General features: G+C 40.1%; 2 protein-coding genes across 10 annotated transcripts in view; one reads left to right on the forward strand and one right to left on the reverse strand.

Annotated features, from left to right (window-relative positions):
- Nucleotides 1–224: 224 nt before the first annotated feature.
- Nucleotides 225–13,558, forward strand: GTPBP6 (GTP binding protein 6 (putative)). 4 transcript variants are annotated; one of them, XM_045004710.1, is made up of 10 exons: nucleotides 225–644; nucleotides 3,346–3,483; nucleotides 5,776–5,846; nucleotides 7,334–7,464; nucleotides 8,258–8,328; nucleotides 9,364–9,480; nucleotides 10,034–10,242; nucleotides 11,699–11,847; nucleotides 12,262–12,414; nucleotides 12,987–13,558. In XM_045004710.1, exons 1-10 carry the CDS (start codon nucleotides 320–322, stop codon nucleotides 13,108–13,110), a joined length of 1,488 nt encoding a protein of 495 aa, XP_044860645.1. In that variant the 5' UTR covers nucleotides 225–319; the 3' UTR covers nucleotides 13,111–13,558. The 4 variants fall into 4 exon arrangements, with proteins under 4 accessions (XP_044860645.1, XP_044860664.1, XP_044860654.1 ...); XM_045004729.1 differs by having other exon boundaries at nucleotides 226–644; nucleotides 10,172–10,242; XM_045004719.1 differs by having other exon boundaries at nucleotides 227–644; nucleotides 9,364–9,522; nucleotides 10,172–10,242.
- Nucleotides 13,559–14,181: 623 nt separating this feature from the next.
- Nucleotides 14,182–17,734, reverse strand: part of PLCXD1 (phosphatidylinositol specific phospholipase C X domain containing 1) — a 38,693-nt gene continuing 35,140 nt past the window's right edge. For 5 of the 6 annotated variants that reach the window (XM_044984298.1, XM_044984292.1, XM_044984306.1 and 2 more), the window contains one exon: nucleotides 15,921–16,539. In XM_044984298.1, coding sequence (XP_044840233.1) covers nucleotides 16,259–16,539 — 281 coding nt within the window. In that variant the 3' untranslated portion in view covers nucleotides 15,921–16,258. Of the gene's footprint in view, nucleotides 14,754–15,920; nucleotides 16,540–17,734 lie in introns of those variants that run through there. The other variant, XM_044984313.1, reaches the window with a different exon arrangement.

A 17,734-nucleotide genomic window follows, 5' to 3' on the forward strand; every position in this document is an offset into this window, starting at 1 on the left:
CCGAGAGCGCGTGCGCCAAATCGGGCCTACCGGAGCGCGGCTGAGTATCACGTGACGCAGCCGAGCCGTCACTCACTACAATTAATAAGTTCCTCTTCCCGCGGGCCCCTCCCCGGCAGTCAAAACCCCGCCCACAGGAAGCCGGGAGGGGGCGGAGCTTGGGGCGCGGGCGCGCTGCGGAACGCGTCTGGCGGCGGCCGTGGTGGTTTCCTGTAGAACCTACGTGGGAGGCGGGCGCGAGCGCGTGCCCCTCGCGCAGGCCTAACGGCGCCCGAGCGCCGGGCTCTGCCCCGCCCCTCTCGCGGTACCGGGGCGGGCGATGGGGTCCGGGCTCCTGCTCCGAGGGGCCGCCGCGCTGTGCGCCCGGGGGCTCCGCGCCGCAGCGGCCGGGCGGCTCTGCCCGCTGCTCCCCCGGCCGCCCGCCCGGCCCCTCAGCACTGGGGGCTGCTGGTGCCTCCGCGCCGCGCCGGGGCCGCCGGGCCGGGGGGAGCCGCCCCGGAGCGTGGGGCGCGGCGCGGAGGAGGCGGTGGCTGAAGAGGAGCTGGAGGAGCTGCTGGCCCCGGGGCCGCCTCCCGGCGCCCAGCGGCTGCTCGTGGTGCACCCGGCCGTCAAGTGGGGGGCGAAAAAGCCCCAACTCACCACAGGTGAGGCGCGTGGGACTCCCCCACCCCCACGGTGCCCCGTGATCGGGGCACCAGCCTCGGGCCCCTAATCCTCTGGCTCCTCGCTCCTTTCCCTGCCGCCAGGTCCCGCGCAGGGAGCTGGCTGCTTCCTTGGGGGAACAGCCCGGTGCCGGGAAGGCACAGGCAGGGTTACCCGGGCGCCGCTGCCTGACCTGGGACCCCACTCCCCCACCTGGGATTTACCTTGAGTCCTTTCCTCAGGGTGCAACCTGCCTGTGCCTTGCCTTGGTGAGGCTTTTACGCTGAGGCAGCTCTCTTGAAATACAGCACACGCCTTTTTGTGCAGTGGAGACGGGAACCTCTCCCAAGCTAACTCCTCAAACACTCACACTTGACGGACACTAGCACCGTAGATTTACTAATTTAGCCGCTGTATAATCAGAAATGCTTGTGTGTCCCTCCTATCCCGTCAGTTGTTGCTCAGTTCACGCTTAAAGCTTCTTCAGGATCTTTATGAATTAAATAAATCTTCAAGTATGTTAAGTGTTGTTACAAAGAGAACAATGAGCAATTGTCCTCCATCTCTACTGGTGGTAGGACAAGAAGTAATGGCCTTAATCTGAGCCATGAGAGATTTAGGTTAGATAGTAGGAAAATCTAACTCTAAGGGTAGTTAAGCTCTGGCATGGGCTTTCAAGTGAGATTGTGAAATCTCCATCACTGGAGGTTTTTAAGAACAGGTTGGACAAACACTTGTCAGAGATGATCTAGGTTTACTTAGGCTTGCCTCAAGGTAAGGGGCTAGACATGATGAGCTCTCAAGGTCCCTTCTAGTCTTACATGTCCATGAGTCTATAATTCTAAATATAAACTTTAACTTGGGAGGCAAGCAGGAATGTTTGGCAAACAACCAGAGAACAATTTTATCTTTTTAAGAAGTTTGCTGTATGTTTCTTTCACATTATCAAGATACAAAGTCAAAATGGCCAACAGTTCTAGATCAATACATGTTCCCCCTTTTAAATACTTAATGCCACATTGACAATGATTTGTTGCAAACTTAGGTCTTGATTCTACTAACTCTTATGGGCATGATCAACTTTATTCAGGGCTTGTCTTCACTTCAGTGTTAGCTCTAGTTATCTGCACTCAAGTTGATTGAGATAGCCTAGCATGAGTTGAGTGGTTATGCTGCAATCTGCTGCAAAACAGCACTCAAGCCACACAGAGTAACTGAGTCCCCATTACATTATTAGCTCAACATCAGCGTCACTCGAGTTTCAAGACACATGTTCCAGCAGTCTAGTTAGTTCAAGTCTAAAGTCAACTCATGCTACAGATTTTTGTGTGTGCACAGGTGTCAAGTTAGGGGCAACACTCAAATTATACCTCAAGCTAACAGGGCACTGAAGATAAGCCCCTACATGAATAGTCTCATGGGGTCGCTAATGTGCTTAAAGTTAAGCAAATGCATGTTTCCAGGATTGGGGCCTTAATAAGGCATACTGAGTTGTCTCTAGTTCGTTTCTCCACCACTGCAGCTAATTATAGACATGTCAGTCTCTCTGGGATAGTAAGGAGTTTTGTCTTGGGTGACACCACTCCAAATGCTCCTGTCCTGCAGAAATCTGTAACAGAAATCACTAGAGATCATATAGTTTAGGGTATTTTACATTTGATTCCTTGTCCTCTTTTTTACCAGTCTTATTAATGGGACTGTTTCTAATATGGTCATAACAGCTGTTAGTGATTTTCAGATATCATCCCTTCAATGCCATTGTAGTAGACTTGTGCCTTAACCAATGCAGCCAATTTGATGAGGAAACTGTTTTGTCCAGTATAACTTTAAGGCACAAATTATGGGATTTCCACCACTTTCTTTGGGAGACTATTCTTCAGCCTGATTTTAATTTATCTCACTCATAGGAAGTTTATCTAAATTTAATTCTAGTTTGTCAGTGTTTCTGGCCACAACCTGTGTCGTGAATTGTTTTAGGAAGTGCTGTTTTCAAAACTACTAGCTGTACTAAGATACACATGAAACAAACTGGGACAGTGGTTCTCAACCATTTCTGTATCATCTCATGTTACAAACAAAAGAAAGTTTTGCACTCTCTTCCTTGTGTCTAGCCAGAAAGACAAAGAGGATGGTTGTGAACTGTTTGAAATCTATTTGTTTCTATTTATGTAAAGCAGAAGTCAGCATGGCTGCCTGTTGTTGGTCTGTCTATGAACCAGCATCACTGATGATGTCAGGAACAATGTGAACAACTCTAGAAGTTCTTTAAATATTTCTACAAAGCAGTAAGGAGTTAACATTGTTTTGCTGTCACAATTTTCCCACCATCTTTCTGTAAGTAGGGTTAAACAAAAAATATGATAGTAACTCTTTGAGGACTGAAATACAATGTTGATACAAATAACTATGTAATGTCCTTGTTAATTTGTGCAGATTTTTTGCCAATATAGTTTATACCAATTCCTCAAATGAAAAGGACTTTTTTGCTGGTATAACTACATCTAATCTAGGGCTTTTGCTGTCCTATCTATGTTGGTGAGGGCTATAATTTGTTCACATTGCTAACGAACAGAGCTATGCTGGCAAAACTTTTTTAAGTGTAGACCAGGCCTCACTGTTTATGTTCTTATTGCAAATGTTGGAAATCTGTGTGCAGCATTAGGACTGTATACTATAACCTTTTTTCTTTTTCCAATACTAAAGCTGAATTACAGATTGCTGAAGCTGTTGCTCTAATAAACACCCTTCATAATTGGACAGTTTTAGATAAAATAATTCTGTCTACAAAAACTCCTGACAAGAAGTTTATTTTTGGCAAAGGAAATTTTCAGATTCTGACAGGTAAGAAGAAAACCAAAGATTTCTTAATTCAATATATCATACTAAGTGAAATATTTTTACCCTTCTTAAGCTAATTAATGATTATTGCAGACAGGAGAGAGCTAAGGTTTTGTCTACTCCATAGGCAGGTTTACAAACAGGCTTCAGAAATGTTGATTAAAAACATGAAAGATGGAAGTAACCAATACTTGCTGTAAGGGCTTGTTTTCACTGCAACAGCTAACATGAGTTAGTACACTTAAGTTACTCTGCTGGACCTAGTCTAGCTGAGGTGAGAATGATCATGCTGTGAAACAACATTTGCACTACAGAATGATTGGATGAGCTATATAACTCCAGCCATTGAATCCCCACAGCACTGCTGGCTTGAGCATCAGTAGCACTTGATTTCCAAACCACCTCCCTGCCAGTCCAGCTAGCTGAAGCCTAAAGCACTTAGTCGAACTAGAGATTTGTGTGTGTGGATGAAAGTTGGGTATGGGTCAAAACTCGAATTTTAACTTGAGCTAGCAGTACAGTGAAGACAAGCCCTAAATGTGTGATATATAGTATGATTCTAAATAAATTACGTAAAGATATGCATAAAATAAAGTGGCTGACTTAAGTAAAGGTGACAGTTGCCTTTGACCCAGGTCAGTAGGGATCAACACCTGATGACTGTTCAATAAACTATGTGAAGTTCATAGTCTTAGGCCCAGATCCACAAAAGGATATAGGCATTGGAATGCCTAACTTTTAGGGGCCCAGCTACTCAGCAGAATCCACAAACTAGCCAGTAGCAGATGCCAACAAGAGGAATGCGTCCTGAGCCCTGCCTCTCAGGGAGTTAGGCACCTCAATCTAGGCTGGAGGGAGACAAACACCAATTTCTTCTCTACCCAGGGGGTGCTTGACTCCCCCCCTCCTCCCAGGCCTGCCCACACTCCATCCTTTCCTCCAAGCCCCGAGCCTGGGTCACACCCCCACTTCACCCCCTTCCCCTAAGCCCTGCCTCTTTCTGTCCCCACTCCACCCCTTCCCCTAAGGTCGCACTCCCACTTCTTCCCCTCTCCGTCCCACCACCTCCTGCACTGGAGGAAGGGGGGAAGATTGGCTGCTGATGAGTTCTAAGCACCCACTAATTTTTTCCATGGGTGCTCCAGCGAATTGGCACCTATGGAGACACGTATCTCTGCTTGGGATCCACAGCCGTGAACCCTCTCTTGAAGTCAGTCACCTAAGCTGTTTCTTGCAAGAATGATGGCTGTACATGCCTAACTCCACACAAAATTGCTGGTGCAAGTGGCTCTCCCTTACAACCTTTAGCCCAGTGGTTAGAGCACTCACCTAGGATGTGGGAGTCCTTGGTTCAGTTCCCACCCCCACCTGATGAAGTTAAGGGATGTAAATATGGGTTTCACACCTTTCAAGTGAATGCGCTAACCACTGGACTATAGAGTCATTCTCATGCTTTCTGGTCCAATGCATATTTAAGTAGTTCTACAAAGTTGACTTGCTTAGTAGGAGAGATTGAGAGAGACCAATGTCAGACTATCCTATAGCCCAGTGGTTAGGTGGGAGACATCTGTTCAGGAAGAGGGAGGACTTGAACCAGGATCTCCCATATCCTGGGTGAGTACCCTTTAGCCCACTGTCTAGAGAATCAGGGAGAGCTGCCCCCGCTGCCATTTTGTATGTACAAAGTAGGAGGGGGAACACCTATCTTCACCTGGTTGGAGGAGTGCATTGGGGCTTAGGTGTGATAAAGGTCCAGGCACTGCCTAAGGCAGCAATGTGCATGCCTAGAGGCAGAAATTTAGGCACATAAGGGACTTTCACAGGAAAAATGTACAGTGAGGGAGTTTGGGCCCCTACAGGGTAAGGTGACAGCTGAACAGCGATTTTGAGGATTTCATTTTCACCTACATTTTACACTTAGGCACCTAAATCCTTTTGTGGATCTGGGCCCTAGTACTCTTCTTAGTCTCCATGTGACAGCAAGAAGCATCCTAGCATGTTTGTTGACAGTCTCAACAGCCCATAATCCATGGACTGAATGGGCCTGGAAGCAGAACTTTATCCTCTCATCCCTTTTGGTAATCCTTTAGAATACAGTTGAAACACATAGTCGCACAATGTGAAAGCACGTGCTGCTGTGCCTGTTCTGTGAACTAAGAGTGTACTTTTGTGTGCTGTCAGTCTATTATTTCATGAACACTGCATTCACATTTTAACATACAATTAAAATAGCCTTTTTGCTCTACTTTGGCATGAACCATTACAAAATTAAACAGTGCAATCCTCTTTATTTAGAAAAGATTAAAGGATTACCGCACATAACGGCTGTTTTCGTGAATATAGAAAGGCTCTCTCCCCTGACAAAGGTAACTTTAAAAACAATATATGTGTATTTTTTATGTTCTACATCAGTGGTGGTCAATCCCATCAGGGTAATCCAGCCACTGAGAGCTGCAGGTGGCCGTGCAAATGTAAACAAACTGTCTGGCGGCCCACCAGCGGATTACACTGATGGGCCACGTGCAGGCCACAGGTTGCCCACTACTCTTCTACATCCAAAGACTGTTTGGAATGTACTGATGCTCTGAAAAGTAAAGACCTACTTTTGACTCAAAAGCTGCACATGACATTTTTTTAAGGCAATTTGGCCAAATTTATGCCTGGTGTAAGCAAACCTAGTTCCATTGACTTTATTAGTCATTATGCCTCTTATTTCATGGCTGAATTTGGCTCACCGACATCCTAGTAGTCTTTTAATCTGGGTTCTACTCCCAGCTCTGCCACTGATTCATTGGTATCTTGGACAAGTCACTTAACGTTTGTGCCTCAATATCTCCATCTGTAAAATGCGGGGAAACACAGCCTTCTTTGTAAAGCACTTCAGGATTTTGGGATGAAATGTGCTCTATGTAAAAATGCTAGGCATTAATATTTGACATGAAATTAGTTATAAATGCAAGCTACCCATATATTTGAATTTTCATGTACTACTTTTCTTTACCCTTATCAGTGTCCCTTTAAAACAGACTTTAAAAGTAACAATTTATAAATTTTAAAAAACCTTAACTTAATTACTAATGATTCCTTAGATGATGAAAACAGGAAAAAATTAAAAATGAATATGCTTTTCACTATTTATGCTGTGCTTTTATTTTTTGCATTTCATTTAGGGAAATAGAAACCACTGGTACTTGTGCTTTAGACAGTGTAGTGATAGGCAATTTTAGAAAAGCACTGAAAATAGTGTCACTTTCTAGTTCTCATGCATAAGCAGCATCCTGCACTGTTTTGGTTGCAAACTCTGCAATAGAATATTATTCTTTACAAGTTGGTTTTATTTAAAGTGTTTAGATGATTATGGATAGAGTTTGTGAAAAGATTTTAAGTTACATGTTTTTTGACAAAAAAGACACATTTTTCCCAAAAGTTTACCAGTTTATCATCCTCCTCTCATTTGTGGAAATCTTTCTATTCATATTAGGTTTTGTAAAAGCTTGTTTTACCAAACTTAAATCTTGGACATAATTTAACATGACAGTGACCATGATCCAACAAGGTATTTAAGAATGTGTGTAACTTTAAGCACATGAGCAGTCCAATGAACTTCAGTGGGACTACTCATACTTAAGCATCTTACTGAATCAGGGCCGAAGAACCAGCTTATAGCAGAAAAGGAACTCTATGTAAGATCGCAAGTTTGTCTCTCTCACCAACAGAAATTGGTCCAATAAAAGAGAGACCTCACTCACCTTGCCGCTCTGCAGTTTAATTTCTTCACCCTGCTGCATGCAAATTGACTTACCTACATTGTCCTAAAAAAACTCTCAGGTTGTCTTATCTTATGTTTTTAAAGAAAGAACTGGAAGATGCTTGGGGAGTGACGGTTTTTGACAGATACACAGTTGTACTTCATATTTTTCGTTGCAATGCTCGGACTAAGGAGGCAAAACTTCAGATCGCGTTGGCTGAAATCCCGCTTCTCAGGTACCTCCGATTGTGCAAATAGCAGATGTTAGTATTTCGATATAATATAAAGGCATTTTCTTCCCAATCACTAAAATGTTAGTAGTATTCTTGAGGGGGGCAAGTCAATGGTTCTTTTTTATATAATATGCTTTATAGCGTTTTATGCCATAAACTGACAAGAACTTTTCACCATTGACTAGCAAAAAACAAAACAAAAAAACTGTTCATGAGATATCCCTACCAAATAAATTTCTCATGTGAATTTCTAGTTCATCCCAATCCCGGTAATCTGCCAGGAACAGCAACAGCAATTTTATTCTTAGAAAATATATGGCAAATTTATAGTATATAGGATTAGAATTTTAGCTCTCAACAGAGGAGTTGAGAATACCAGATTAGAGTCTGGTTGATTTATGTGTGTATCCCACATCAAATACTGGCAAGTTTAATAAAGTATATGGTATATTTTGTATAATTACCATTCCTATACCTGACTGAAGTCAGTGGGAGTTATGTATGTGCATCTGAGAGTATGATTGACTCTCTGAAATTTTGGATCAGTCATTTTTTCTGCAGTTATTATTTGCTAACTGTGTTGTCTGTTGGGGAGCCAGGAAATTTGGATTCCCAACAATGCCACTTAGCCATCATATGGCCTTGGGCTAGTCACTTAACTTCTGTGTCCCCAGTTTTCCCAGCTGTAATATTAAGTTATTACTACTTAGCCATGTTTGTGAAGTAATTTTAAGATCCTTTAATTAAAGTCACTGTATTTACTTTGGTACAAATGTTACTCTTCTTCCATTGCCAGAACAAATCTGAAAAATGAGATGTCTCAGTTAGATCAGCAAAGAGGTGGATCAAGATACATCATGGGTTCAGGTAAAGTGTAAATATTGATGTAAACTGTTGGATTATCCTCTATAATCTACGATCAGGTTTAATTGCTCTTTGGAAGTCGTGGTAGTTGTGACCTGGATGGATTGATTTAAGAAAAGGCTATTTAAATCAATTAAAATAATTATTTAAATCACCAAGTGGAAAGTCTTGATTTAAATTATTGATTTTAGTCAGCTTTTCCATTTGTACTTCAGTTGTTTTCTAAAGAAAGGTGCATTCTCATTAGTTGATATAACCATTAAAATATGTTGATTTACAACTAAATAGAGCCTTTATACTAGATTTGGTACATCTGTTTGCTATCTAGTAAGGTACGCTGACTATAACTGTATACGTTTATTTAAGCAATTATATAGCTTAATATTTTCAGATTCTTATTGTATATTTTTAGTATGTTAGAAAATGGTGAAATGATATATTGCTTATTTACTAGATAATTTAACTGTTTGCTCGTGGCTTGTGTCAAACTGCATTAGGTTGGTAACAAGAATTTAATTAAACACATAAAACAGCCTATAAAATGTATTTTTATTAAACAAAACTACCTTAAATATTTTGGATTCATAAATTGCTGTATTTTTCCATGAGTAAGTTGCCCAGGTGGGTGGAGTCATAAATACTCATGATTTGAGAATTGAGCCAATCAGAGCTCAGGTAGGGAGAAGCTATAAAATGGGAGTATGAGACCACCCGGTGCGCTTAGTGGACCATCCTGATGACATACATGACGATATACATGTACACAGATCACATTATTAGTATTTTTAAAATGCCTAGTGTTAGTTGCCAGAAAGGGTAATGAGCAGCCTATATGGTTGCTCTGGTATGACACCTTTAAAAGTCAATTGTAACTTTGTCTTGGTTCTGTCTTAGTTAAGCAATTGATTTCATGTATTCTTAAGACTGCTTTGAATTTGTATTGTCAGTTCTCTATCACTGTTTTAAGTAGTTTCATAACACAGCTTGATTTCCATCTCTTACTGGTTGTTCAGCCACTTATTAGTTTATATTCTTTAGGTGAGACTTTCATGGAAATGCAGTATCGTCTCTTGAAAGAAAAAGAATTTAAAATTAGGAATGCCCTGGAAAAGCTGAGACGAAAGAGGTCTGTACTCAGAACTCAGCGTGAAAGGCGTGAGTTTCCAGTTATCTCAGTAATGGGCTACACTAATTGTGGTAAGAAAAAACTCCTGAAATTATAACACAGAAGAGCTTACATTTCTAATATTTAATTAGAAGCACTAGCTAAAATCCCATTTCAGCATGCATGGGCTTTGTGTTACAGAATTTTAATTAGTTTTCTGATTGACTAATGAATACATGTCAATGAGAATTTTGCTGTTTGTTAGTGAGATCTGCTGCAGTTCTACAGCCATGTTTTGCCCTGGATAATTTCTCATTTCCCATTATTGTCAGTAGGCATTCTGCATACTGTACAAAGGGAGATTATGCCTCTTAATATGTATCACTGGTCAAAATGGGTACTAGGTTAAGACTCCATTCTAACTTTATAACTTTCTGTAGACAGCCAGCAGATAGTAATTATTTTCAGTCAGTACCAACACGAGCTGGCTTTACACTGGTGATCTAGGGGTAAAAGTTCCTGTATCCCATTGAGCCATGTATGTTAATTTTACTTGAAGCAGTCTGTTTAAATTGTGTTTTATTCAGCTCTGATTTCTGTTAGGAAAAACCACTTTGATCAAGGCATTGACTGGAGATGAAGGACTGCAGCCCCAAGATCAACTGTTTGCCACTCTTGATATTACAGCTCATGCTGGCTATCTACCCTCACACCTGACAGTTATTTATGTTGACACTATAGGGTTTCTCTCTGAATTGCCTCATGATCTCATTGAGTCCTTTTCAGCTACATTAGATGATGTGGCTTACTCAGTAAGTAATTGATTCTAAAACATATCAATGTCTGGACTATTGTCTTTGGGACAGACTTCACCTTTGCAGAGGGGTGGGAGTTAACTGGCTTGCTGTTTATAGTGGCACATCTGACTAGTTTATTGCAACATTTGGTTGGTGGTGGATACTATTGTCACTATTGCACAATATCTTGTCATAAGCCAGTATTCCACTTTTATGTTTTGTGTATTTTTAAGTTTGACAAGATTTCAAAAATAAAATGTATACAAAGTATCCATGTCTGTTCCAATAGAATTGTATAAAAATCTAGATAGAGGTTTACAGGTCTTTGAGAATAGCTTTTTTAAAAGAAAGGTGTAGGGAGAAACTTTTTAGAAATTTGTTTTAAAATTAAATTTATTTCAGTACCATTAACAGCCCAGTAGGTGTGAATAATCATGAAATTAATTTAAATATACTTTCCAAAGACTTCGCTATTAAAATGAATTTCAAATATCATGAGAGCCATACAGTTCATATACACACCCACAGATGTGTAAACACCAAGTTAAGATATAAAACTCACAACAATGACATTTTGAAAGCTAAGACTCCAACTGTCTTTGTCCTTTTCTGCCTAGTTATTGCAGTTTATGCAAGATGTTACTTTTGGACCTCTGTGTTTAGAAATTTTTACAATAATGTGTAGACCCGAGATGCTTAACTATTTCGAGTCAGGTGCTAAAAATAAAAGGTTGCTATATTTTGGGTGCCTGTAGTGTGTCACTTGCAATATGCTTCTCGCCCACATCTTTGGTCATGGGTGCACTAAGGCCTAATACTGTTTTTACAGTTTGTGCCAACAGATTTATTGCATACCAGAGGTTCTCCATCACTGACACAGGTGTGCTAAAGGCTACGGGAAAGAATAAAGTTCTAGAGTGTTTTATAGCATTACAAAAAGCATGTGTTACCTAATATCCCAGTTTCTGGTGGCTAGGAGAAAAATCACTGCCTGTCTTACAAGCTTTTTGAAGTGGGGTCTGAGTTGTTCCTTCTTTACCTCCCCAAAATTACACAAGCAGTGTTTGGGGTTTTTTTGGTGTTGGATTTCTTCAGGGATATTACCTCTCTTTCCGCTGTATTTTTCAAGTCCCTGTCTTTGCTCAACCTTGGCTTGGAAGGATGAGCCAATTTCTCCTTGAAACCTAAGAAAATCATAACTAACTTGGTTGGGAGGGTTTGTTTTGAGGCCATATGAGGCAGTTGCAACCCTTTATGGACCAAGCTGCAGACCTGATACACCTCTAGCCTTCCACTTTGGAGTAAACATTTGTTCTTGATTTGAAATTTGTTCCAGAAATACAGCTTAATTTGTTAACCTGTCTGTGTACTCTCCACTACAAAGGAATGTGTCTCATGAAAAAAAATGCCAAATATTATTTTAAAACAGCCATTATCACCAGTAATCATATTGTGTACTTATATTTGCTAGGATTTAATAGTTCATGTGAGGGACATTAGTCATCCTGAAACTGTCCTCCAGAAAGCAAGTGTTTTGTCTGTTCTGAAGAATCTTAATCTTCCAAGCCATTTACTGGACTCAGTTGTAGAAGTTCATAACAAAGTGGATTTGATAGAACGGTAAGAGGAAAAGTACAGTTCTAAAACTGTTATTGCACTTTAACTCATGTTTCCTAGTTGCATTGTAGCATTTACAAGTATTTACAAAAACTTGCAAAGAATCTAGTTTTCCAGGCCTGCAAGGAGCTTCCAGCCACCTTTTGTATACACTACTAGGATACTGGTTCCTCAGTCCTTTCCTTATGTAAGGATCTGGAGAGCCTTGTCTTTAGAAGTAAAATAAGATCAGAGCTCATTATCATCTGCAGATAAAGATGTCTGTGTAGTCAGACACCTGAACCTAATATACAGCTAAATAGTCTTTTTGGAACACGTCCAGCCTTTACTCTTTTTAGAGGTACAACCCCTCATCTGCTGTTAAATTCCTGCATCTCAGTTAAGTCACATCTCTAGCTGACAGTTGTTGTCTTCCAGGTATCAGTCCCTTGAAACAAATGCTATAGCTGTTTCTGCTCTTCTTGGATATGGATTAGAAGAACTGAAAGAAGAGATTGAGAGAATAGTTTTGAAAACAACTGGGAAAAAGATTCTGACAATTAAAGTCAACTTAGCTGGACCTCAACTAAGGTAAATAATTGTGATTTCTACAGTTAGACTTTTTGAAAGCAGTGGTGGGTGTGTGTGTGTATAAACTTTATTTTCTGAGAAGTTGACAAATTGTATTAATTTTGGTTTCAATCTGTGATAAGAATGGGGAGACAACTTTTGAAGTTTTGTCTGACCAAACTCAGATGAAATATCGCCTCCCAAAGAAGTCTAGATTCTGCTTTTTAAAGTGTTCTTTTGTGGAGGACATACGAGAAGTGATTTTTCTTTATTGTTTTATTTACTATTTATATGCATACAAATATATATTTTTTCAAACGAACAACCTACTGGAGCTAGAGCCACAGTCGAATCCAATAAAAGATCACAAATCTTAGACGTTTTGTGAAGTATTATACCTCTTTTCAGAACAGGAGTAGCTTATTTTGGGAGCAAAAATAAGAATGTTTCCCTTTGTTAGGCTTATTTGTTTCAAAATGTGGACTTACTTGCATTTAAAATGTATATAAATGTCATGTACTTGATGTAAAATAAAGGCCTTGTTTTGTGCATTATTGAAAGCCTGTAAGATGCTGATGAGTTTTTCTTTTTAGTTGGCTGTATAAAGAAGCAACAGTCCAGGAAGTGGATGTTATGCCTGAAAATGGCACAGCCAATGTGAAGGTGATCATAAGTAATTCTGCCTTGGGCAAATACAAAAAACTTTTCCCACAATAACAAGTTAGTTATTCTGTGCAATACTCTTTGGAAAAAGAACTAATCAGCTGGCAGTAAGGCTATTTGAAATGAAGGTAATGATCTCTGTGTTCATATGCAGTAGAGATTGTGTCAGTCCTGCTCACTTGAGTTTTTTGGACACATGACATCGAGCTGGAGCTATGTGAAATGGTGTCAGTGCTTCCTAAATGCCTCTGCATGGAAACGTTACAGACTTCCAGCCTCTTTCCATTAACAAACACACACCAAGGAAAGCACTAATTTCAAACTATGAAGCATTCGTCAGTGTGTATTGGAACTGCACAAAACAACTGCTCTAAACTCTGGCCCTGGCAGATTTGTGAACCACTGTGTGGTAACCAAATTCAATTTCAGCAAATTGCCAAGTTTATTAAATCATGTATACTAGTTTTTATGTAACAGGTTTAAGAATAAATGTTGTTTATTACTGCTGGTCCTGGCCACTTTTATTTCATGATTGGAAATTAGAAACTGTAGAAGGAAAAGAGAGATTGCTGGCCACCACACAGTTGCTTAAGCATCTTGTAAATCATAGAGGTTGCTGTGTTCATTAAGCATTTTGTTTACTAAAAGGTTAGTACAAAGGATTTAGTTAATTATAGGAAGGTAAAAGTGCATGTTTCTTTGGAGTTTTAAGCAAGGAAATAGAAAAAACAAACTTTTCTACAACACAAATCTCCAAACAAAATAAGGAACTATTACCTATCCTTGAATACTGTGTTTTAAATATTATAGAAGATGTTAAGGGTGAAGTTAAATCTTTCCTGCTTAAGAATTGATATTGCAGCGTGGGCCAGAGCTATTGACAGAACTCAGCTGACTGTAAACATCAATAGGGATTTCTGCATCAGACCTGATGGCACAATATGTTGTAGGCCTATTATGAGCTAACCAGAGAATTCCAGTACAAGGAAGCCAAGGAAATTATATCTCAAATTTAAACTTAGAAGAATATAATATTTTTTTAAAAAAAGGAAAGGAAAAAAAGACTATGAATGAATAGGAAACAGAAAATGTAGCAACACGAGAGAGAACTGTGAGGCAAATAACTCTGTGTGTATCATAGAAGTGAAGAAAAGTTTACTAGGCAAGATAACACTGTGCAGAAAAATCATATCTAAATACATGTAATACAGCATTTTATGTAAATGACACACTGAAAAAAATTATTTACACTCTTATAAATCCAACAAAATACCTCACTGCTATATACTAACAGTAAACAGAGAGGACATGGATAAAAAATGCCATGACAGACTGACAGAATTGTTTTTAAACAATGTTTGGGTTTCCATTGACACACCACCCATAAATCAGTGTGAAGTTTCACAAAGAGGCAATTTCTTTGCCATTTATTTCTGGAATTCAAATATGATTTGGGGTCAAATAACATTTGAGTTCAGTCTTGTCTCTAGTGGATGTTTGTTCATCTTAACAACCCACCGCTGGCATAAAAAGTGTGTTGTGCATCTAAAGAATGAGGTATACTGACAGAGCTGCACAATAAAGCTTATGCTACATGATGAAGTTTACACAACACTTGCCTCCTCTCTTCCTGGCTCTTGCCAATGATTGGGCCTCACTTTCATGGTTAATAAAAATGCACCTACTTTATCCAAAAACTAAAACAGAAAAATAGTATTAACAATCCATGCATGGCATAAACCCCATGATTTGCAATGTACAAATAAGTCCAGATAACAAAATAGCAACTAAAGCAGATATTGAACAAGTAAGAGGGGGGGAAAGGCTGTTTTCAGTTATATAAATATTAATCTAGAGTATAATTTAGGCTGGAAATTGGAAGATTTCTAACCATCAAAGGAGTGAGGTTCTGGAACAGTCTTCTGCTAGGGGTAGTGGGGGAAATAACTAGTTTTAAAATGGCACATGATACATTTATGAAAGGGTTGCCTACAATAGTAGGGGACTGGACTTGATGACCCAGGTGGTCACTTCCAGTCCTATGAACTTGGAACTCTACTAAAGATGCTCTAGGTTTACATCAGTGTAAATTAAAGTAGACTTTAGTCCATAGCGTATTATAGTTCAGTTGAAGTGTGAAAAACATTTTAAAAAAATCTTGCTTGTATTTTACTGGGCACTACATAACAGCCCCTTAGTTGAAGACATTTCAAGCTAAATGGGCAAAAATCTACTCAGAGGGTCCAGTTGTGCTACCTTGAAGTCAGAATTGGAATGACTATAAAATGGGGGCAATTTCAGGCCTTAGGAATATGTAGTAAACAGTAGTATGTTAGCATAGAGACTGCTGATGAACATTGTAGTAATAAACTTACCAGGGTGTAAGACAGACACTAAATGATCAGTTCAGCACCCTCTTGGGTACAGTATTGCCATTTCCCTCCAAGATGCCAAAATGCCCACCTGATGACCAACTTGACATATTCCAGAATAATGCCAAGATTCTTTACGAACAGTCAGTTTTGATAAATTTACTTACAGGCATAGTAATAATGCCTTAGATTATCAAAACAATGTATTCTAAAAATCTAATTTTCCGTTTCTAATTATGTTGTGTACTTTTAACATTTCACCCACCTTGGCCCATGAAAACAAACTAATCAGTTTTACTGTCTGGTGCACATACTGAGATGTTTAGGTTGCAAACACACACAGACAAATATTTAAATCCATAACTAACATTTTTTATTGAAATAAAACTAAGAATATATTAAGAATATATTTAAAGAAAATGAAAATATAATATATTTAAAGAAAAAAATCAACAGTAAACAAATTTATTTTCTAAGTTTTGTGAAAGATGAGTAAGGTTCTTAGGATATTCTCCAACACCAGTTACTGCAATATTTATGCTCTTCCCAGCTAAATTGCACCTACGTGGCAAGGGCTCTAGAAAACTTAAGGAGAAGCCTTCTTGCTCTTCTCCCTCCCCTAGTTATAGGAAGTTTTGCTTGCCGTAAGCATTGTGTATTTTAAAGTCTGATTTTGGTACGACAGCGTCAACCAATGAATCTTCACAACATCCCTGGGAGGAAGAAATGTCATTTATATACACACGTGATGTATCTGAACCAGGAAAATTGCCTTCCCTGTGAGAACTGATCAAAAGCTATTCAATCATACCAAGTTATGAAGCTGAAAGTCATGAAACATGCTTTAATCCAGTCTCATTACCATGATAATGTAATGGAGGGATGATTTTCTTGTTAAGTTCTATCACGTCATTTACAAAATCATAATTTCCTATGAAGTCTCCAGCAATGATGTTGATACAGTCCCTCTTTGGTCCTGGATACTGTTGCTTTATCCAGAGTTTCAAGTATGGAAGGCTAGGAAGGGCCATTTTCTTCAAGGATCCAAATGGATGTGCCAGAATGTACTTTAAGTCTGAAGTAAGGTTAATCCCTGCAACAAAGAAACAGTCTGGGGGGGAAAAAAAGAAGGAAACATTAAATTGGTATCTGTCATTACTGAGCATTGATTCAGCCCCACATCTAGTGTTTTCTCTTGAATAATTAGCAGAGGAGCTTCCTCCAGAAAATTAGGTACCTTTCCAGTAACTGGAGTTGTCTCAACAGCTCACTTTCTCTTAGAGTTGTAAGCTATGCTATGCAGATATGGAGCAATTAAAACCAGTTAACCTATCTCAGGCCCACATGCTTCAATATATAGGCCTGGTCTACACTACGCATTTAAACCGGTTTTAGGAGCGTTAAACCGATTTAACGCCACACCCGTCCACACTAAGAGGCCCTTTATATCGATATAAAGGGCTCTTTAAACCGGTTTCTGTACTCCTCCCTAACAAGAGTAGCAGCGCTAATATCGGTATTACCATATCGGCTTAGGGTTAGTGTGGCTGCAAATCGACGGTATTGGCCTTCGGGCGGTATCCCACAGTGCACCACTGACCGCTCTGGACAGCAATCAGAACTCGGATGCAGTGGCCAGGTAGACAGGAAAAGCCCCGCGAACTTTTGAATATCATTTCCTGTTTGCCCAGCGTTTGATCAGCACAGGTGGCGATGCAGTCCGAAATCAAAATCCAAAAAGAGCTCCAGCATGGACCGTACGGATGTAACCGCTGTATGGTCAGGCAAATCTGTTCTATCAGAGCTCTGTTACAGAAGACGAAAGTCCAAAGCATTTTTAAAAAATCTCCAGACAGACGCCATAGCAGGGACTCAGCACGCTGCTGCGTGACAAGTGTAACAGAAACCCAAAGAATCAAATGGATGCTCATGGAGGGAGGGAGGAGGGACTGAGGACTCAAGCTATCCCACAGTTCCTGCAGTCTCCGAAAAGCATTTGCATTCTTGGCTGAGCTCCCAATACCTGTAGGGTCAAACACATTGTCCGCGGTGGTTCAGGGCATAGCTCGTCAATGTACCCCAACCCCCACCCCCGGAAGGAAAAGGGGAAAAAATTGTCTCTTGACTCTTTTAAATGTCACCCTATGTGTACTGAATGCTGCTGGTAGACACGATGCTGCGGCACTGAACTGGAGCATCTTTGCCCCCCCCCTCCTTGGTGGGTGATGGTACAATATGGCTGATATCTGTCGTCATCAGCCTTGTGGCAGATGGTATAGTGCGATAGGACTGGTATCCATCCTTGT

Source organism: Mauremys mutica, chromosome 1 (assembly GCF_020497125.1).
Source record: "Mauremys mutica isolate MM-2020 ecotype Southern chromosome 1, ASM2049712v1, whole genome shotgun sequence".
NCBI classification, from domain to species: domain Eukaryota; kingdom Metazoa; phylum Chordata; order Testudines; family Geoemydidae; genus Mauremys; species Mauremys mutica.